Here is a 23,222-nt window from a genome sequence, read left to right as displayed (position 1 = left end):
AAAAAGGAGCCATCAACCTGAGGGCTCGTTAACTCACCTTCTGCGCGCGCACGCACACACACACACACACACACACACACACACACACACACACACACACACACACACACACACACAGAGCACTGCATTAACGCTTTGACCATTATATTAAATGCGCGCTTTACTGTTTACATGCAACTATATGTCAACATGTAGCTTTTTAAACCAGCTACATCCAAACAAAGCAGATTTGTCTTTTTTCACTTGCTGCGAGTGACATGCCACTAGAAGCATGTGTGGAAAAACTCTCCTCTGACTCACACAAAAACAAAATGCTTGCAAAAATGGTCCACTTTACCTTTCAGGACAAACCACCGCTATAAAAAGATCCATGTAAGCTGAAAAGCAGATAGTGCTCCTAATGCCATCCTTCCAAAAAGACCCGTAAAATCCCATACAAATTATGGTGTTGAGCTAAGCTAACTAGCAATTCAGAATAGGTTATCTACAACAGTAGCTTATTTAATAACGATATTAGCTAACTATCCAGCTAAATTAGATTGACTTAGTACCTTATTTTAGAGCGCTATTAGCTAGATTTATTTATTTATTTTTTGCTATGATACATCACAGACAAACCCTCACTGGAATGCTGGCTAGCTTATTAAATAGCAAGCGAAATCATCCAAGTTTAGCAAACAGGTTCTTTTTTTGATTACGGAAAGACTTTTTTGCTTCAATTTATTTGAAACTTTCACATAACTAAGAGATTTATTTATTTATTATCAGTACAACACGCCCGTGCATTTGACCAATCTTACCATATTAATAATGTTTATTAAAACATTGGACATTTTATCCATCTGTCCATTTTCTGTACTGCTTATCCTGCACAGGGTCGCAGGGGAGCCTGGACGGGGTGTCAACCCATCGCACAATCACACAGACAATTTAGAGACGCCAATCTGCCTACAACGCGTGTCTTTAGACTGGGGAAGGAAACCGGAGTACCCAGAGGAAATCCCTGAAGCACGGGGAGAACATGCAACTCCACGCACACGGGGCGGAGATGGATATCGAACCCCCAACCCTGAAGTAGCAAGGCAAACGTACTAACCACTAACCAGTCACTCCCTCACCAGCCTCTCTTTATTTTCTCGTTCTTTAGGTTAATAAGACAAAAGAAAAGCATCATGTCATGTTACCTGCAAACATGCTAGTAATATGCCGTAAACTGCCTTCTAAAACTAGATCTATTGGGGAAAATGCATGATTCTGATTGGTTAATCCTGTTTCTCACTATAGTGGTTTTAAACATTTAAAAGTAAGGGAGGAATCATCATTATAGTGCAATTATTGCTCAATTGTACATTATCAGCTGCATATGTGTGTTATGTTTAGTACCCACGAATGAGGATTTGGAACCGTCATAAAATAATTCACGGGGGGTCCAAACCTAAAATACCCCCATCCCACACCCCCACACCCACCAGCTATGCCTGAAGAAAAAAGGTCTGTGTTTTAAGAAATTCCTGCACTGGCAAAGCACCTACAGGCGAGCACTCGGGTCTGGCCTACCGCTTGAACATAAAATCTGCCTTTAAACCCTACAATCATGATGTATAATCTTTTCCTCACAATTCAGATCACGTATATATGTGTCTACCAGGCTCTCGCTTTGTTTTCCTTTCGAAATTCACTGTGGTAACCCACAGGCATGCAGCATTATAAAATGTCCCAGGCTGACTCATGGTGTCACTTCAGACTGTCACACTCCAGTCATGATGAGCTACAGTACCGCAGCGTTAGTGCTTTTCCAGACCTCACACACTCAAACGGCTCGATCCGAAGCCCTCTATGAAAAGACTGTGGCCTGAGTGAAATACCAGCGTTAGTGCTGACTGAGGTACCTGGTTGATGTGGACCTGCTGGTGGTATTGCTTCTGTTTCTCCACAAAGTTTTGGTGCTGCTGCTGGAGGACGAGTTGAGCCAGCGTGCTCTGGGGAAGCGGCGCCGACTGGGTCCGGTTCAGAGGCCGGTGCCGAGGCAGCCTGGGACGAGAGCCTCCTCCTGAACGCTCCTTCATCACAAGAGGAGACTGAGGGAGAACCGAGACACTGCCTAGGAGCAGACAAAGAGAGACGGAGGAAGAGGGAATGAGAATGAGTCTATTCTTCTCCAAAGCAGTAGTTTACTGTGGTTGCACTATGGTACCTTATGTGTAACCATGCTTATCAAACTTTAAATCATGAACCTACATTGCAAAAAAAAGAAAGTAATACTAAGAAAGTAAAAAAAAGCCTTGTTTCTGGGAAATGAGTCTTATTTTTTTGTGGAAAAAGAAAAAGAATCTTGTAAAGCACGATTCGTATTAGAAAAGTAATCTCATTTTAAGAAAACATATCTAACTTTGTCTTAATAAGATCTTCCAGCTAATATTGAGCAAGATTTAACCAGTAACATGCTACAACAATGGTTTGCATACTATCTCAGCAGAGGAACAAGATGGTTTTCCTTATTTTAAGAGTAAGACCACTTGCACAATTTCAATTTTTCAGTGAAGCAGCTATGTGTCATGGTTATGCTGAAATCCACACTGAACCACATTACCCATCAGCCCCAGCACATCACATGATCATGTCACATGTCCCACTGATCATTCACACCTGTGGTACCCCCAGTAAGTGCTCATGGGAAGTTCGGATCATTTTACTGTCTCGGATATTTGAATCTTGTTCAGCAAAATGAACGAATCTGTTTTCGAGTCATTTCGTTCATTCCAGCGGAATATAACTATAGGCGAATGCAACCAAGGCCAAATTATGAGGAGCAGAAATGATTAATTAGTTGCTTAGCTGGTCTCCAGGCTATGCAGTCTGTTAGGTCATCTCACCTCCTGATCCAAGTCATCACGTTTGTCACGTGTGTTCCCCGGAAACAGAAATGATTAGTTCACGTCTCGAGTCTTTGGGTTGGAGTCATCCGTCCATCGCGTGACTGCCCCATAGGCTGAATGCAGTGGGGTTGTGATGTAATGAACGAAGAACTCGAACCCGAAGACTAGAGACGTGAACTAATCATTTCTGTTTCCTGTACAGAACCTATGGGGATGTTACAGCGCATGCGCGGTCAACACAAAACGAACGAATCACTCTCCGAGACAACTCGTCATTCCCGAGTCGTATTAAAGATTTGTTCAAAATGAATGAATCATTCATGAACGACACATCACTTCTAGTAAACACCCATACTGTATATACAGCTAGTTCTAGTTTTCCAGCAACTAATTGTCAAGCTTTCATTGTCGTTGTGTTCATGTGTGCGACAGCCGCTCTCATAATCCGCATGTTTTTGCCTTGTGTCCACTGTTACGTTAATGGTTCCTGTTTTCAAAGTTTTGGTTGTTTCTTTTGCACTTTATTCAACAGAAATCTGAAATTGCATCCGTCGTCTTCCCCAATCCCTGACAATGTGTTGCAGAGTTTTTTCCCTGTTTTAATAAAAATGCTTAAAATAACTGGTGCCTTAATAAGTCACTTATTTATTATGCTGTTGGAAGAAATTGTGTCTTATTGTAAGCATTTTTTTGTTGTTGTTGTTGTTTTTTTGCTAATTATTAACCTTAAATTAAGGGATCAGTTTCTAAAGTCAGCTCAATCAAGAGACCAAAATGCTTATTTTAAATAAGTCTATCTAAATAACTGAGTTTCCATTGCTTGTAATAAGCACAACTTGCTTAAAGGTTGTGGCATTTTTGTCTAGTTTTAAGGCCCATTACGGTCTTTCAGTGGTTACACTTTTATGTTCGTTGTAAGAATTCTAGCCAAGGAAAACTGGCTTACTCCATTGGCAGATTTCTTTACTTGATACAAGACAATTTGATTATACTTAAGAATATTTGGCTTCTTTCTAGTAGGGCTGCTTTTGCAGTGTACCATGATTTTCACTGTGATACGACAATACTAAATGTTTTAACCGTAATACCACAATGATTTTACTATTGTGCTTTAGGGTAACTATGTTTCTACCACAGTGCTGTTATATTCTCAAATCTGATTGGTCAGAAGGTGCAAGGAAAGACAAATCCAATTTTCATATAAATGTACTTTATATTAATACATTATCATTTCTATAGTAACGACTCATTCGGAGGGACTTGATTGTACGCTGCTCACTTATGAAAGATTTAAAACTGTTCCTTTAAGGTTTCACAGGGAAAGTCTTCAAGAGAGAGGAGGTTGAGCATTGCAGTTTCTTAAGGAGTAGTGCTAGCGTTAGCTTAGTGAGTGTTAGGTTTACACTTTGTGATGAAGACTCACCAGATGAGAGAATCTTCTGTTGCCTGGTCTGCTCTTTCAGCAACAGGTGTTGCAGCAGAGCCTGATGGCTGGTGTTCACCTTCGGCTCCCGTGAGGTGGCTGACACCGAGCTCGCCTCACCTGCCCGCTCCTTTAAAGAGAGAGGGGGGGGTCAGACAGGGGAAATTGGACACATGCTTAACCTCTGGAATATCATGAAGGTAGTATAAATTCTGGTGCAGTATTAATCGGAATTTCATATATGTATAGGTCTAAGACGAAGCGGGGTTTCAAAAGGGCAAAAGTCAGAGCCCAAACATGCTCGATCGGATTGAGATCTGGGGAATTTGGAGGTCAAGTCGACACCTTGAACTCTTTATCATGTTCCTCAAACCGTTCCTGAACAATATTTGCAGTGTGTCAGGGAGCATTATCCTGCTGAAAGAGGCCACTGCCGTTAGGGAATACCGCTGCCATGAAGGGGTGTAGTTGGTCTGCAGAAATGTTTAGGTAGGTGGTACGTGTCAAAGTAACATCAACATGAATACCAGGACCAAAAGTTTCCCCGCAGAACATGGTCGAGCATCACACTTCCTCCGCCAACTCGCCTTCTTCGATAGTGCATCCTGGTGCTATCTCGTCCCCAGGTAAGCGACACACACGCACCCGGCCGTCCACATGATGTAAAAGAAAACGTGATTCGTCAGACCAGGCGACATGCTTCCATTGCTCCATGGTCCAGTTCTGATGCTTTTGGTGGTGTAACGGAGTCAGCATGGGCACTCTGACCGGTCTGCAGCTACACAGCTCCATACGCAGCAAGCTGTGATTCACTGTGTGTTCTGACTTCTTTCTGTCAGAGCCAGCAATAACTTTTTCAGCAGTTTGTGCTCTTCTGTGGGATCGGACCAGACGGGCCAGCCTTCACTCCCCACGCACACTGAGCCACAGTGAGCCTTGGGCGCTCATGACCCTGTCATCGATTCACCGGTCAACCATCCTTGGCACATCCTTTTGGTAGGTACTAACCACTGCACACGGGAACACTCCACAAGACCTGCTGTTTTGGAGATGCACTAACCCCATCGTCTAGCCATCACAATTTGTCAAAGGCGCTCAAATCCTTACGCTTGCCCATTTTTCCTGCTTTCAACACATCAACGTCGAGAACTGACTGTTCACTTGCTGCCTAATACATCCCTCCCCTTGACATGTACCACAGTAACGAGATAAACAATGTTATTCATGTCACCTGCCAGTGGTTTTAATGTTATGGCTGATTGGTGTGTATATCATTGCTGTCAGTTTGTCGTGAGATGTGCTCTGAGTGGAGTATGCAACTTATCGGCTCATGTTCAGTCATTGCACAATACAAATATTCTGCTGCTAAAGTGCATTACGTTTCATAGCAAAAAAAAATGGAGCTAAAACAAGTTCAAAGCATTCATGCATGCACACGAGTTGCATAACAAGTAGCTAACCTGAAATCTAAAACCTGGCAGTGCATATTTATGAGGGGCAGTTACAGGGCCCGGTTTCCGTACAGTTTTATCAGGCTGTGATGAATGAGGCGATAAAGAGCGCACCCTGAAACCCAAAACTAACTCTCCTTATTTACGCACAAAGCTCGAAAGCCTCCAGGTCAGAGGGCAACCCCCCCCCCGCTTTAGCTGTGCTAGCATGAAGGCTAAAGCAAAGGCAGGGGAAAAAAGATGAACACTAACATGTCTCTTTTTCTCTGTAATTCTCTCTTTCATTCTGTATCTCTATTTGTGTATCTCACTGGGTCATTCCTTAACTCTCTCTCTCTCTCTAAAATAAAACTTACTGTATCTTTATCCCAACAGTCCTGTTCACCTTGCATGTTCCAAAAACAGGCACATGACTGCATGTTTCTCTCTGAGGAGAATAATTCTGGTCATATTCATATCTGTCCCAGAAGGAGAATTCCTCATAGGGCATTTCTTGCTTTCTCCAGAAATAGAAGGGGCCCGATGGCTCACTTACTCCTAAAAATACTGCTTCAGATACCTTGTACTTTTTCTAAGAGGACCTATTCATATCTGTTCCTGTGCAGAATGAGTCCAGGGTCCTGTTTCTGGACACGTTCTGAATTGTACTGCATTAAGACAGTTATGGACATAGAAGGAAAAAGACACAGAATGGCGTCTGTTTCATTCTAGAGAAAACTGACCCTGATCGTCATACATCGTCAGCCTGGTTAATGATCTAGTTTATTATACAGTCCATACATTTTGTGGAAAATTACTTGAATTGGTGAAATTGCAGTTGCAAGAAACTGTTTTGCGTGATGGCATCATCACGTCACGTCTTGGCCCAAATCTGCTGTCATTTCGAAAAACTACCAGCTCCTGCGATTTCGTGTTCATTTCTGCAATCGCAAAATCGTGAAATACTGTAAAGACTGAATATATATTTTTATTTATATAAAGCCTTTAACAGTGGGCATTGACACAAAGCAGCTACAGCGAAATTCAGACGTAGATCTAGATCCCTAATTAGCAAGCCAGAGGCGACAGTGGCAAAAGAAAAACATCCTGCTTCCTCTCAAGAAACCTTGATTCAAAACGGTCCTCTTTTGGGTGACACTAATTAGTGGGATTATAAACCACCGTTTTCAACTTTTCATCAAATCAGCTTCTCAAACACATAGTTGTATAGGAGTTCTAGGATGAGCAAGGAACCGTCTTTATGATTACAGCAGCAGGTCTTAAGTACAAATGTACAGAAATATTCAAGGTCGGCACTCGAGGTTGAAAAAGCTAGTGTACCTGCCCCACTAAATCTGCAGCCAACAGGCAACAATCCCCCAGTACACACAAGTTTACGAATGCACTTCTCGTGCTTTCATCATTTGCTAGTAAGTATAGTAAGTAAGCTATAAAACTAGTAAGTAAGCTATAAAACATGCAGCACATTCGAGCCCTCATAATAACCTTCCTGGGTCCAAGCACTTTTACCAACCCCTAACTGTACAGATGTGTTAACCAAATATTTTAACTCCACAGGCCAAATTACATTCTCTATCCTTTTCAAATCGACACAACAAAACTATTGTGCATAACCATATGGTCAGCACCATAAGCACCTTTAAGCTTGTTTTCAGAGTTGCCATCAATATTTATACAGAGTAAGTTCCTTGTATTCAGAGTCAGGTTACACACATACATAAGATGATTTTATGGGCACTCGATTTAGATGACTAAAATTACGTGTGTAGTTCACGCCTCCGAGGTTGTAAGATTTTCTTGAGTAGAATTTGAGATGGGGTTAGCTGTCTAGACCACCGCCTTTAAACACATGCCTTTAAATGGGCTTGTTTTTGGCAAACACCACCCCACAACCCCCAGGCTACTTAGATCCTGTTCATAGTTACATCTTGTGCATTTTGGCAACGTGAGGTTTTCAATTTTGGTATTAACTACATGTGCATAACTTAACTCTTATAGTATTAACTTCTCACTACAATGTGCAAAAAACAGATGCAGAGCATAAAGGGCTGTGTCCCAATATCGCTACTACCCTACTATACAGTAGGTGAAAAGCAGTACGCCAAAGGAGTAGTACAGTATGTCCGAATTCTCAGTATTTATAAAAGAGTAGGCGAGACACGTGGAGACACGTCAGAATAAAAAATGGCAGAAGGCAGCACGTCGGCTCTTTTTTGTGAGACACATGACAAGATGGGAGTCACATAACAATGCCGTGTCGTTTTTGTGAGTCACATAAGTTGTGAGTCACATAACAATGCCGTGTCATTTTTGTGAGTCACATGACAAGTCGGCTCTTTTTTGTGAGTCACATAAGTCGTGAGTCACATAACAATGCCGTGTCATTTTTTTGAGTCACGTGACAAGTCGGCTCTTTTTTGTGAGCCACATGACAAGTTGTGAGTCACATGACAATGCCACCTCTTTTTTGTGAGTCACATGACAATGCCGCGTCGTTTTTGAGTCACATGACAAGACGGCTCTTTTTTGTGAGTCACATGACAAGTTGTGAGTCACATGACAATGCTGCTTCCTTTTTGTGAGTCACGACAAGGCGGCTCTTTTTTGTGAGTCACATAAGTTGAGAGTCAAATGACAATGCCGCGTCGTTTTTGTGAGTCACAGGACAACGCCGCATCGTTTTTGTGAGTCACATGACAATCGGCTCTTTTGTGTGAGTCACATGACAATGCTGCCTCTTTTTTGTGAGTCACGACAAGTCGGCCCTTTTTTGTGAGTCACATATGTTGTGAGTCAAATGACAATGCCGCCTCTTTTCTGTGAGTCACGACAATTCGACTCTTTTTTGTGAGTCACATGACAAGTTGGGAGTCACATGACAATGCCACCTCTTTTTTGTGAGTCACATGACAAGTTGTGAGTCACAACAAGTCTGCTCTTTTTTTGTGAGTCACATGAGAGGTCAGCTCTTTTTTTGTGAGTCACATGACAAGTTGGCTCTTTTTTGTGAGTCACATGTCAAGTCTGCTCTTTTTTGTGGGTCACATGATAAGTTGCGAGTCACATGACAAGGCCAAGATGGTGGATGTAATGTGTCCGGATTGTATTCATGCTATACACTAATACCAAACAGTACATACTGTATCAACAGCCGAGCAGTAGGTACTGAATCGAATGCAGTAAGTACTGTTACAGTACGCGATTCAAATGTAGCCAATGTAAAAATCCTCTTGGCCAGCATCTGAAGGATTGGGGAATGATCAAGGTGGCTTGAGCACCCACTGACACATTCGTCACATTTGGTGAGCTTACAACATGCACTGACATAGAGCATGGTACAATTACATATTCTGAGATAAAACTATAAATAGATGGCAAAGTAGTGCTCCAGTAGTGTCCCGGCCACTGCTAAGTTTATCTACATAGACACACAATCTCTGTTCATACTAACAGGTAATGCTTAGCATATTGCATATTCTATGCTAACATGACTCTTACATTATCTGAATGTGGTGAATGCTGACAATATTTTTAAGAGCTCCACAGTAATTGGAACCGTACTGTATGTGGTCATTTTTTTCCCTCCGGTTGATAACTATCATCGACAAGACAATGCCTCAAGATGATACGTCCTATTGAACTATGGTCAAAATCTCTGAGCGCCGCTCTATGATGCGTTTCTTATTATCTAATATCATCTCATTCTCTTTACTGAAGAGGTCTGAAGATAACTCACACTGATTGGCGAAGGCCCGGAGTGGAGGCCTAAGGTGAGGTTAGGAAGGGAAGGTGACGTGTAGAGGTTCAACAGAGCGAGAGAGCCGTCTGCCTTCAGAATTCCCCCCTGTGGCAAATACTTCTGCAACAGAGAAAGAGAAAGATATGGTTAAACAAGCAAGCAGTAATATTCAGGACTGGCTGCTATAAACAAGCAGCTTTCTGAGAAAGCCTTCTCTTACGCTCGATTTTTGGCATTTTACACAACTATTGTTTCACAGCCATGTGTAAAAATACACAGAATGATATGAAGTCGAGTACTGGGGCTGGTTTCTTTCTAGCACAGGCTGCAGATTATCATTCACAGTCATGCTCTGGTTTATAATAGCATCACATTTATGAATGCAGTTTTCCTACAGTAGACCATTTAAACAGCTTTATCAGTATATAATTGTCTGTGGAACTTTCATATATATTATTCACGCACTAGTGTGTATGTTCAGGATGGTGCTAGTGTTTCACATCTTTCCATAAAGGAACTTTTCCTATCATGGCCTCGGATAATGAAACGCTATATGTGTGATAGATTTAGACAGTGTAGTCAGACGGCCTGCTCAAAATTAGCCGGTTCATCCAGACTGTGTCTCCTTCTCTTGAAGGAGTGTGTGTGTGTGTGTGTATGGGTAGCTATTTTAAAACTTTATATATATTATGAAGAGGGTCACTGGGATCCACTTTACGAGTCCAGTATAGGTACACCCTGGGGTTGATGAAATACTGGTCGAATTTCCAAAACATTTTGAATAAATTATCCTTCTGTCACTTATTTGCATGTTATTTATGGCCTTTTTTTCAATAGATGGCATACAGAGCCCTCCATTAATATTGGCACTCTTGGTAAATATGCTGTGAAAAATTGTTTATCCTTTTGATCTTTTGTTCAAAAAAATGCACAAAAATACGCTGCGCTCATGGATATCAAACAATTGCACAGGTTTATAAAAAAAAAAAAAAAAACATATCGTTGTTAAATATAGGTGTGCAACAATTATTGGCACCCTTTTTCATCAGTACTCTGTGCTACCTCACTTTGCCAAGATAACAGCTCTGAGTCTTCTCCTATAATGCCTGATGAGGTTGGAGAATACAGGGCAAGGGATCTGAAACCATTCCTTCATACAGAATCTCTCCAGATCCTTCAAAATTTCAAGGTCCACGCTGGTGGACTTTCTACAATGTGTGCACTCCAACTAGTTCAATGATGTACTGGAATTAATAAAGTATTTGAATGGAACATGAACTGATTAAGTCTGAGTCTTAATATGTAGTGATTACCGATATGCAAATATGTACACGGAAACAAAAAAACTAAAAATAATGCGTTTTTTCCCCCCCAGTTATGATGAATAAATATCACGTTCAACTGAACACTGAAGTCATTGTCAGCTTTTGTAAGGTTTTGGTGAGTAATTCCTTCTGAAGGATTTGGTAACACTATTGGTCATTATTAGGGAGTTATCATGATCTTCACTTTAGACTACGGTTCCAAATAATTAGTCATTTCTTTGGAAGGCTGTAGTAACACTTCAGTCATTATTAGTGGGCTACCATGATAATAGTTATAAATCAAAACCTAATCCTAAAGTAGAGACCACGAGGTAGAAGACTTACATAGAACCATATATTTCTGTGAGGTACGTTAAATAAATAAATCACTGTATAGGTCTGGCGTTTGGGGTACGGCTGATGACTTGAAGTGTTCCAGTAGGCTCTCTAGTTCCATGACTCTCTAGTGATTCAGTGAGAAGTGTGGACTTAAGCGGTCTTCCCTTTATTTAAGTATTAATAATAATGTGGAAAAAATTAGTACAAAATAAGAGTGAAGTTCAAAGTTATGACCACGGGAAAATTGGCCATGGGAGTAAGGTCCCGAGATGTGCTTTTAAAAAGCCATTTCTTTATAATGATCCATAGTTAGTAAATAGTTCTCTAGGAGGAATGATTAAATGTACTAATTATTAACAGCTTACCCAAATCATAAGTCTGCTATTACCAATTGATTATGTAAACAATCTTGTCTATTCGTTAACAGTAGTGGTTTCTTCCTAATTAGGAAACTGTACATAGTTTCTTAGTACTTCTCTGGTAGGCATGAAAGAAATAATAGTTATTAATATCGTTTCTGAGTACATTTACATTTATGGGATTTGGCAGACGCCCTTATTCGGAGTGACTTACAGAAGTGCTTATTGATAGAGATATCAATAAATATATCCAGATACTGGCTCACTAGGTCACGGACTAAAAATACCATCACTCTTAAAACTCTGTTGGGGGGTGATGTAGTACGACAACACACAGACAATTTTTTTTTAATGAAAAGTGATAATTTAAGTACTTTTGGAAGAGGTAGGTCTTTAGAAATCGTTTGAAGACCACCAGTAACTCAGATGTTCAGACATCTAGAGAAAGTTCATTCCACCACCTAGGTGCCAGAACAGTGGAGAGTCTTGATGCATGCCTTCCTTGTTCCCTGAGAGATGCTAAAGGTTCGGAGGGAGCGTGGTGCAGTGCGGGATGTGATAAGTGATTTGAGGTAAGTAGGTGCTGGTCCATTTTTGGCGTTGTAGGCAAGCATCAGAGTTTTAAATCTGATGTGGGCAGCTACAGGAAGCCAGTGGAGGGAGCTTAGCAATGGAGTGGTGTGGGAGATGTTCGGAAGGTTGAAAACAAATCATGCAGCTGTATTCTGGATCAGTTGCAGAGGTCGAATGGCGCTCAGAGGAAGACCTGTCAGGAGTGAGTTGCAGTAATCCAGTCTCGAAATGACAAGAGACTGAACCAGCACCCGAGTGGCCTGTATGGATAAACATGGAAACATCCTTCTGATGTTGTAACGGAGAAATCGACATGAGCGTGTCAGATTAGCAGTGTGAGAGGAAAAGGACAGTCGATTGTCCATGGTTACCACAAGGTTGCGTGTAGTAACCGGGAGGCATGAAAGACAGAAGATAGTAGTTATCGATTAGCTAATAGTGAACTAACGCATTCATCTGTGTGCTATTACTTACTATTCATTTCTTATTCATTTCTTCCTATGTAGTTAATCGTTAATGATGGATCTGTATTCTAAAGTGTTACCAATTAAATGAATCATTTTAGATTTTCTTATCATTATACGAAATAATATTAGTAATAGTAGATGATTTACACTACATTTATGATCTTTTTACTTTATTTCACGTGTACATATAATGTGCATATATGTAGGTTCTGTGACGGCATTATGTTTTACTGTATCTAGTGAGCATGTATAGTGAATTGGATTTTGGGATTTGGCCAAACTATGTGTTGGAGGGGTTTAAATCATAATATTTCTTTATGGAGATGATACAAGTTGAAAATGGCAGATTTTTGCATACATTCCAGGCTGCGTAAGAAATTGTGCTGAATATCAGTGACAAGGGAATGTTGCTGAAAATACTCCACTATAAAGTTAAAACTATGATCTTACCTCCTTTACTTAAGAAAGCATCAGAAATTTCCCCCTCTGTGGGTTATGTGATATGAACACACGGTGTAAAGCTACTGCTAATGTTTGCTATTCTACTGCACTTTTAAAATGAAAACTATACATCAAGTTTGAAATGAATTGGACAACCACACATACACACCCTCTCTCCTGGGTTTCACCTTCTTATTAAACCCCCAGGGACTGAAAAGGAAAGTTTAATGTAACAAAACTCATGCCAGGGCTCCATTAGACAAACAGGAAGCTCTGCGAAACGACTGTGTGGTTGTGTCAATATCATACCAAAAGTCTGTTTATAAGTGCGTATGTGTGTGTGTTTATGTGCACAAGTGTGTGAGCAGCAGCCTGGGAGGTCTACAGATCCCAGCGCCTGGGATAGCAATTAAGCCCTAAACACATACACACACCCACTTTCACACACCCTGTCACAGGGCCGCCCCTGCTTGCGTTTCACTGCAGAATTATGGCAGACAAACACAAACAGGCCGTCTCTGGGGGGCCGCGTGTGAAGATGAGCCGCAGAAAGAACTCCATTGTGTCCGGGGGTCCTTCTCTGCCCCGTATGCTGGCCCGCAGCCCAATGAGGAAATGCTTGGGCAGAACTTCACAGAACTGCCGCCCCCCAGAAGGCCCCCGTTCATTCCCCTCAGCCCCCAACCAGCTATTAGACCAGAAACCGCAGCACAGAGCGGAAAGGACCTGTCACTCACAACATTCTGAGCTGAACATAATCACGCCCACATTCCCTCATACATACACACACGCAAACACACACACGGTACTCAGGCATTAGCATGTGCATGGATCCAGTCTCACAAATACACACACACACACACACACACACACACACAAAGTGTTCTACACACATCAAACAGAGAGAGCGAGCGAGAGAGAGAGAGGGAGGGAGGGAGGGAGGGAGGGAGCTTAGAAGGAAAAAGGAAGACTGGAGGTAGAGGGAGAGATGAGAAAAAGAGACAGAGTGAGAAAGAGGAAAAAGAGAGGGAGAGATGGTGTGAGAGAAAAGAAAAAACAGGGAGAGATAGAGTAAGAAGGACAATGGAACAGAGAGAGGTAGAGTGAGAAAGAGAATGAGGGAGAGATCGGGTGAGAAAAAGAAAACAAAAAGAGAGGCAGCGGTGGCAGTGTAACAGAGTGAGAAAGCAACAGAAAGAGTGAGAGACGGAGTGAGAATAAGAAAGAGAGAGATGGCATGGCGTGAGAAAAAGGCAGACGGTGTGAGAGAGAGAGAAGAAAGAGAGGGAGAGGTGGAGTGAGAAACAGAAAGAGTAGGGGTTATGGAGAGCGAATGAGAAACAGAAAGAGGGATGGATAGATAAGTAGAGAGACAGACGGAGAGGGAAAGAGAGAGGGAGAGGGAAAGAGAGATGGGTGAAAGAGAGAAACGGAAAAGAGAGAGGTGTTGAGAGAAAGGAAAAGGGAAGAGAGAAAGGGCGAGAAAAGGAGAGAGAATGACAGAGAGAGAGGGAAAGGGAAAGACAGAGAGAGAGAGATGGGGAAAGAGAAAAGGACAAGAATAGAGAGTGAGTGTGTGTGTGTGTGTGTGTGTGTGTGTGTTAGAGGAAAAGCAGATGTCTGAGCACTGGGCTCTGATGTAATCACACTGAGAAGCACAATGCGTGTTTAATAGTGTTGTTTATGATGCTGTGTGTTTAACAGTACACAGGACACACACTCACTCTTTCACCACACTTACACAGTCCCTCCAAAACAATGGATCATTAGCTGAGCGCTCAGCCTCCAGCCAACACGCATAAACAACACATTGCGTGCTAAAGCATCATGGAGCTGAACCTATGGTGTTGAGCTCAGAGTTTACGGTAGCAAAGCACGCAAGCTGGTGTTGCAAGAAAACACAAACAGTATAGCTCTGACATCTTTTACTCTACGGTCAGTACCTCGATTTGGGCTGGGCTGGCCTGGTAGTTTGTGCCGTTCTCACTGTTGCATAAGCCAATGGGAGAGCTGGGCCCAGAGCTGGGTGAGCTGTCATTGGCTGAGGAGTCTATGTGAAGAGAAACAGGACAGGATTACGTTAACGTTTTAGTTCTACAATACTGTAATCCTAGCTCTGAGAGGAAACTTCATTTTACGAGTTAATCATTTTATTTTGAAGTCGGAGTTGTATATAAAACATCTCAGACTGCACACATACCTTGTGTTAATCTAAACAACATCGCACGCAGTTCATTTGCTAATGGGAAAGATGCTAACTAGCTCCTTGCATCCAATATCACACTAATTTCCTCTGGGAATTAATGCCGATATTTTTTAGGGCATCATTTAGCCGGTAACACACGAATCCTCACAGAATCCTCACAAACTAGATAAATACGCCAAAGGTTCCAGAAATAAACTGTTTAAAAAACAAGCCTTTTAGCAATTAGCAGCAAAGCTGTAGGATATTTTTGAGGTGAAATTTACCTAATTAGCTAGTTGTCTGTGTGCTATCTGGGACCTGATCCTTCATTAAAAGATCCCACTTGAAAACAGACTAGACGTGATCTCTTTGCAAGTCAGACTTAAGAAGGAATTCTGTAAGACTAGATGCTAAGGTGATGCTACATCAACGCTAGCTTTCTCTGATATGTAAAGCTAATTAAAGGAAAGGTTAAGGAAATTTGGTTTATACACGACTCAGGGTTTCTTGAGTCCTTTCATATCAGCTCTTTCTTAAAATATAATACCACTTCATTTTGTAATAACTATCGTAAGCATGATATCAAACGTGATTTCCAATTTAGCCTTCTCAGAGTCACATTTCCTGTGACACTGCTTAAGGAGACTGGGAGATATGTGTGAGTTACGCACGCATCATGAGGATTTAATACTGAAACAGTAGTGAATTGGTTTTCATGCTAGCCCTAATGTCATGCGTTTGTACGCTCTCCCCGTGTGGTGTATCAGAGGGATGTTATCTGATGCTCCTCACCACTGAGATCCAGCGGGCGTTTCTTAGGTGGCGTGACGAGCACGCTGCCGTCTCTGCGGCGCTGGATAGGGCCACTCCGCCTCTCAGAAACCTTCTGCTTCAGCCGAGAGCGCACCTTCAGGTTAGGCTCAGATGCTGAGACGAAAAGAGAGAGGGATGAGACAGAATGAGACAGACGTGCTATGCTGAATGTGCCCTTTTTGTAGAACACAGTTTTGAGATTTCACCAGCAGAAAAATGTTGGTGTTTACATTTTAAAATATGAGGTTCATGATTACGATGAAAAATGTTAACATCAGAACTCCTATTTACTCCAACAGTATTGATGTTTTCAACACATTTAGTACTGGTTGGCTTTTCTTTACATGACTGTATACTGTGATGATTTATAAAGCCACTATCAGTTGCCAGGACGGGTTCCCTTTTGAGTCTGGTTCCTCTTAAGGTTTATTCTCATGTTGTCTAAAGCAATAGTTCTCAAAGTTGGGTCTGTGATGTACAGCCAGAGGGGCGGCAGAACTTGTGGTGTCCCAAAAGACTGCATATGTAGAGGACTATGTCCAACCATGTCGGTTGTGCCTTCGTCAGTGGATGTTCGTGGGCGTCCACTTCTCTGTTGGTCCTCAACACTTCCAGTCTTTTTGAATCTGTTAATAAGTTTGGCCGCAGTGTGGTGTGTGATGTGCCACGTTTCCTGATAAAGTCCATCCAGACATGAGAAATATTTCAATACGCTCTTCTATTGCCAAAGGCATTCTTAAATGCTATCTGGAATTGTATATATATATATATATATATATATATATATATATATATATAAACTAAGTATGAAAGTGTTCATTTCTCCTATGCATGGAGACTTTTGGGACACCCTGTACTATTGTTATTGTTGTTATAGTTATGAATTATGAATTATTATTAGCCCAACTGACTGGAATTAATTGAATTAAATGTGTGTACAATTACACACTATGGACAGCGATGGCTCAGCAGCTGTTGGACGCTTAAGCAATACCCTTAATGCTTGTCTCCTCGACTCAATAGTAAGTCGCTTCAGGTGAAAAAAGAGTCAAATGTGTTTTTATAAGGAGTTGTTTATTTTCATATCTAATATAATTATTTAAAACAAGCACAAATTTCAACCTGAATCTAGATGTAATTTTACTAAAACTAGGACATATAATGTTTCTATTAACACCATGTAGTTGGATTGGTGTCTGTGGCTGACGTTCAGGAATAAAAAAAAACTCTCTACATATGATGATGTGTATTTGCCTAATATTACCTAATATTTGATCTAGAATGCAGCTGCATGGCTTGTTTCCAACCTCCCACACCACCCCACTGCTATGCTCTCTCCACTGGCTTCCTGTAGCTGCCCACATCAGATTTAAAACACTGATGCTTGCCTACAAAGCTAAAAACCAGCACTTATAACACCCTGCTCTGCACCTCGCTTCCTCCGAGCCTTTAGCACAACTCGACTGGACCCAACATTTCACCAAGGTACAAGGAAGACATGCATCAAGACTATTCTCTCTCCTGGCACCCTGGTGGTGGAATGTACTCCCCCTGGCTGTCCGAACAGCCGAGTCACTCGGCTGTCTACAAAAAAATACAAATACAAACCCTCCCAACTGATGGTACTCTTAGGCCCGTTTGAGAAGCCCAGGTTTTTCCATGATACTGTTGTCTCTGGCTCCTTTGTGACCATTTATATTGTTAAAAGACCTAAACTGAAAAATGTAAACAACTGGGCTAAGTGTACATCTTATTTTTTCACGTAATTGCCAGTTGCACGTGTCCCTGATATTCATTCCACTCACGGACTGCAAATTCAGTCCGAATTTTCTATCTTTCTTTATTTCCGCATCTAAGCAAAATAGTCATCCATATAAATGCCCCATGCAACAAATCAAATACAGGTACATAACCTCAGCTGAGTGTGAGAGTTACACGAGAGCTCACAGGCCTCACTGGGACACGTCCCAGCTGTAATGAAGTCGAAATAGAAGGGATCGTTTCGCTGCCTCATCTGGAGTCGATTAGTCCAGAGCAACAGAGCTCTAAGTGAAAAAGTCCGCTACCTGCCGGCCAGGCAACCACAGTCCCTCTACAGTAGCAGCGGTTAAACTAACACACAGATGCCGTGTGTGCGTCCAGTGTGTGTTTGTATGTGTTGGCTGCCTAGAAGAAGGGAATCCCCCACCTTCACTTTTCGTCACACAGCACCGTGCCCCCGGTTCCACTCCATGACCTCCTACTAAGTTAAGTTTACTCTACTGAATCAGCACGAGGCACGCAAAATGGGAGTCTCTGAGACGCCACCTTCATACACGCCAACCAGCGGGTGGGCATCAAAGAAGCAGGAAGTAAACACACATCAGGAAACGCCATGATTATAATGTGTTCGACTCGCCCACTGTGGGATGTGAGCATTCATTAGATATGTCAATGATAGAGGATACGAAATATACTGTATACACACTGACTCACAGTTATACACACAAACACACACACACACTCACCCTTTCACAGCATTCTGCATCACTCCTACAGTATGATTTTCATTTCATGAAAAACCGCTACATTTTCATCTACATCGACGTCTCTGCTTCATTCACAAAAACTCAAAAACAAAGCGAAAAAATGGGCGAGACCTTAAGGCATGTCCATGTGAATGAGCGCTGGAGTGTCTGTAACGTTCATTCACATACATTTCACGCCGACATCATCAAACCCGAATCAAAGCCATGCCAGCCGGCAGATTTACTGCCACTGTAAAATCCGGTCTCTGTGGAGCTGACGCTCATTAAGAGAAACGACCATTAGCCGGCCTTATTACCTCAGAGAAAATGTTTCAATTGATTAAAAACACTTGATTTAAAAAGTTGGATGCAGTTAGCTCGAGGACGAGCCTTTGCTATGGCAAAATATTGTTATACGGCTTTTCAATGACACATGATGAATAAGGGCTATTAGAAAAATACTACAAAAAATATTTGCGCAACAATTAGCGGGAAGGATTTACATGTTTTTAATTCGGTGGAAAAATACGACGTACTGGCCGAGGTATTTACATTAGCATGCGTCATTACAGGGCATTTCGAATGTAACCCGACTCAAACTTCCTTAAACAAACACAAGAGAACTGGGGGCTCCCGGGCATGCACGGACCAAACGGGAAGCCGTATTATAAACCCACATGCACCTGTGTAGCTTTTTTTAGCTTCTCCTGAGCAGTTGCACATAAAAATTAAAGCCAAGAATACAAAGTGCTTGAGTGCAAAGACCTTGAGTGTGGTTAATCCATCATGTGTTATAATGTGTGCTTCAAACTGTTTCAAACGTTCGTTCTCTTTCACTATCTCTCTCTATTTTTTCCAGTGGTCTTTTCTTCCTATCTTCAAATACATATTCTGTCAGGTTAGCTTAGAGTTAGCAGTAGCAGTAAAAACGATCATTATGAATATCCTCTTTATTAAAATCCTCTTCTGTCACCTCAGCTCATGTTAGCCATCGAGCTAGCATTAGCTGTGAAGACTTTAAACACTTATGAATACGTCTTAGGAAATCTCTCAGACATTCTGTCCGAGTAGCCCGTGTTAACTAGCTAGCTAGTGTTAGTAGTAAACAATATGAAAATTAATATGATGACTTACAGTCCTCTCAGAAAGATTGAAAGAATGTTTTGCTCATGTCAGCCATCAAGATTAAACACATTCATCATTATGTCTTAGGAATCCTCTCAGAAATCCTGTCAGACTAGCCCAAGTTAGCTAGCTAGCTAATGTTAGTAGTAAAAATGAAACTTTACTAGATATTATTTATGGGGGCACGGTGGCTTAGTGGTTAACAGAGTTGCCTCACACCTCCAGGGCTGGGGATTCGATTCCCGCTGCGGCCCTGTGTTTACTGAGTTTGTGTGTTCTCCTCTGGGTTTCTTCCGGGTACTCCGGTTTCCTCCCCCAGTCCAAAGACATGCACTGTAAGCTGATTGACATGTCCAAAAGTGTCCATAGTGTATGAATTCGTATGTGATTGAGCCCTGCGATGGATTGGCACCCCGTCCAGGGTGTCCCCCCACCTTGTGCCCTGTAGGCTCCAGGTTCCCTGTGACCCAGTAAGGATAAGCGGTACAGAAAATGGATGGATGGATGGAAATATTATTTATAGAGCTGTCAATTCAACATGTTAATTTAGTGATTAATTATGCAAAAAAAGAAGATTATAGCACCCCACCCCATCCCAGCCCCGCCCCAGATCTGTATAGCATGATGCAAGGCGACAACCAAACTCTGCTTGGTCCTCTGGAGGGAAATTTTTAATTCAAAATGCATCCAGATGGAAGCACTGAGAAGACCAAAGGCGGGTGCGAATTTGGGGCCTAAATAAGGCTTGATCGCCCCTGAAGGAATTCAAAACAAGAGGTGTGTGGGGGAGCTTGAAGTTTTCATATACTACCAAGTTGTATGTAGTTCGCATTGCTCAGTCTATCTGAAAAGAAAATGTCGATATAAATTTGACCACCCCTAAAACGTCATACGTCAACGTCAATGTATAAGCGCGCCCAGTAGATCAAATGCAACTAATACCACGCAATCATGCACTCGATCAGCCGAATGCAATGGAGATAGCACGGGAGATACCGTATGTGTCTGAAAGACACTTGTTCTTGGTTATATATTCGTAATATAGTTGCATCTCAAGCATAAATTCATTCAGTTCATCAAAATGATGACCCTGGGAACAAGGAGGGAATACACCCTCGTGTATACACACTCGTGCACACACTCGTGCACACACTCGTGCACACTTTGGGGCAATTAAGTTGAGCTAATCCACCTACTAGCATATATTGGAAGATGGGAGGAAACCCACACGGACATGGAGAGAAACATCACCAACCTAAACTCATGAACGAACCAGGTACCTTGGAGCTACCTGCTACACCACTGTGAATCCATCCATTCATTTTCTGTACCACTTATCCCACAGAGGGTCGCGGGGAGCCTGTAGTCTGTCCCAGGGAACTTGGGGCACAAGGTGGGGGACACCCTGGACGGTGTACCCATTCATACATTACGGACAATTTAGAGATGCCGATCAGCCTACAATGTATGTCTTTGGACTGCGGAGGAAACCGGAGAACCCGGAGGAAACCTCTGAAGCGTGGGGAGAACATGCAAACTCCGCACACACAGGGTGGTGGCGGGAATCGAACCCTCAACCCTGGAAGTGTGAGGCAAACATGCTAACCTCTAAGCTTTTTACTGGAGAAAAGAACATCCTTTTAGAATAATTTTTAACTAGTAATGCAGCCTTCATTTAAGAGTGTATACATACAGGGCTCGGGCAGAGCAGTTTACCTTCTCCTCCTGCTGTCTACTTAAACAAACATACCCGTCCCACTAACCCCGCATCTCCCAGCGTTCCGCCTACCCCTCCGACCTGTCAATCACTCATCCATGCAGGGTCCCGAGCAGGGCAGAGAACAAACGCTACCTTTATGATCCTCCCTCCACCCTCGGTTTCCCCCTCTTCAGCCACCTCACCCCCTGCCAGCCAGAATCAGAGCAGGACAGACAGGAAGTGGGGGAGGAGTTCCTCATGAAAACACGCACACATTCCAAGTCATAGATACGGACCCGCTTCCACACATTCGACATCTTTTCGGCTTTGCATACATCACACAGAGCGTGTTTTGATTGCGTTACACACGGCAAGCTCACGATCGAGCCTCCTACGGGAATTTGATTGCCGTCGTAAAAACCGGGCACTTAGCGCCCCAAGGAAGTGTTTCGTGTTTTAATTGGCCGTGCTGTCTCTATCTTTTCTATTTCTGATCTATTGCCTGAAACCGGAGCTGCAGGAAGTGGTCCTGCAGACCGTCTTGTCAGCGCAGACAAATTATTCCACAAGCCTAAAAAAAAAAAAAAAAAAGGACTGTTTTTCTTTTCTTCTCTTTTTTTCCTCTCTGTTTCGTTCCTGTTGTTTTTGTATCTCCTAATGTGAGCAGCCGGCCCCTTTAAAAAGCTGTTACCTGAGTTATTGAGGGAGGATGAAAGGCGAGGGGGCCAGAGCTGCACGCAGGTCTCAGATGCAGTGCAGGAAACGCCCCCCTGGAGGGTTGCACTGTTCCTGCCTGTGAGCCACACGACCCTCTGCATATTTTTTATTATTTTTTTTGTGGAACCTGAAATTCAGTGTGTGCATGAAAACCAGGCCTATTTTTGAAGCTGTACTGTAAAAGATCTTGGTATGATCACACCCAAGGCCTGAGTGTCACCTTTCTTTGCAAACAAGGCTTTGAAATGTGATTGGACCAAAGCTCAGGGTTGACATTATGTCCGTCAGCTCCAAAGTATTCGGCCAGAGCGAGTCATTCTTCCGATAAATTAGCTTAGTCAGATAAGAGTTCCCAGCAACTCTTGAATCAGACTCCGCCTTTCTGCTATTAATAGGGCTGTGTGATATAACATGATTAGCGATATTGAAAAATGTTATTGAATTGATGCTACAATAAACTTTTCGAGGATATCATAAAGCTTTTATACTCCAATGTTTCTGACTGGAACATATATTTGAGTGCAAAAGTTTGCACCCCCCATGGTTGGGAAATAAGGAAACTAGACCACTGTTTACAATATATTGTTAGGACGTTTAAATTGAATGTTGCTATAACAACATTTACTTTATACAGTACTATATTTTATGTTATAATACACTAGAACAAAAAAAATTATTATAATAGTTATTAGAGAATTTTTACACCACATGCAGAATGGGAGATAAGGGTACAGGTTTAACGTTCAGGTTCAGGATTAATGTTTAAACCTAACAAACTAAAAGTGGTTTTTATTCACTCAATTTTTTTTATTTGTCTTCTTTATTTTGTCCTAAGCATATGCAGACTTTTTCATTTGACTGTAACTTATTGGATGTTACATTCTAGTATTCCTTTTTTTTTCTTCTTTTTTTTTTTACTAATGCAGTATCATATATTAAATCAAAATACATAATATAACTTCACTGTTTTGTTTTCCTTGCTAAGCAAAATGTCACTGAAACTGTATATAACAAGATATAATGTGCTTTATAAAGATTAATACATTGTTAATAATATAAAATATGAAAAATAATAATAATAACAAAAATCTTCTTTTATTCGAGACAGCCCGCTCTTAATTCAAAATTAATCGGAGATAAAAAAAAATAATAATGTCATGGCATGATGCCGTAGTAGGGACACTTCAGCACAAGAGGAAGACAT

At 41.8% G+C, this 23,222-nt stretch overlaps 1 protein-coding gene across 5 annotated transcripts in view; it reads right to left on the bottom strand.

The window, feature by feature from the left end:
- LOC108257131 (histone deacetylase 9-B) overlaps positions 1 to 23,222 on the bottom strand; it is a 55,503-nt gene that overhangs the window by 5,821 nt on the left and 26,460 nt on the right. For all 5 annotated transcript variants that reach the window (XM_017454602.3, XM_017454603.3, XM_017454600.3 and 2 more), the window contains 5 exons: positions 15,950 to 16,084; positions 14,916 to 15,022; positions 9,487 to 9,609; positions 4,300 to 4,429; positions 1,890 to 2,101 (listed from right to left, as the gene is read on the bottom strand). In XM_017454602.3, coding sequence (XP_017310091.1) covers positions 1,890 to 2,101; positions 4,300 to 4,429; positions 9,487 to 9,609; positions 14,916 to 15,022; positions 15,950 to 16,084 — 707 coding nt within the window. The remainder of the gene's footprint in view (positions 1 to 1,889; positions 2,102 to 4,299; positions 4,430 to 9,486; positions 9,610 to 14,915; positions 15,023 to 15,949; positions 16,085 to 23,222) is intronic.

Source organism: Ictalurus punctatus, chromosome 24, assembly GCF_001660625.3.
Source record: "Ictalurus punctatus breed USDA103 chromosome 24, Coco_2.0, whole genome shotgun sequence".
NCBI classification, from domain to species: Eukaryota; Metazoa; Chordata; class Actinopteri; order Siluriformes; family Ictaluridae; genus Ictalurus; species Ictalurus punctatus.
This window is presented reverse-complemented; position numbering and strand designations above follow the sequence as displayed.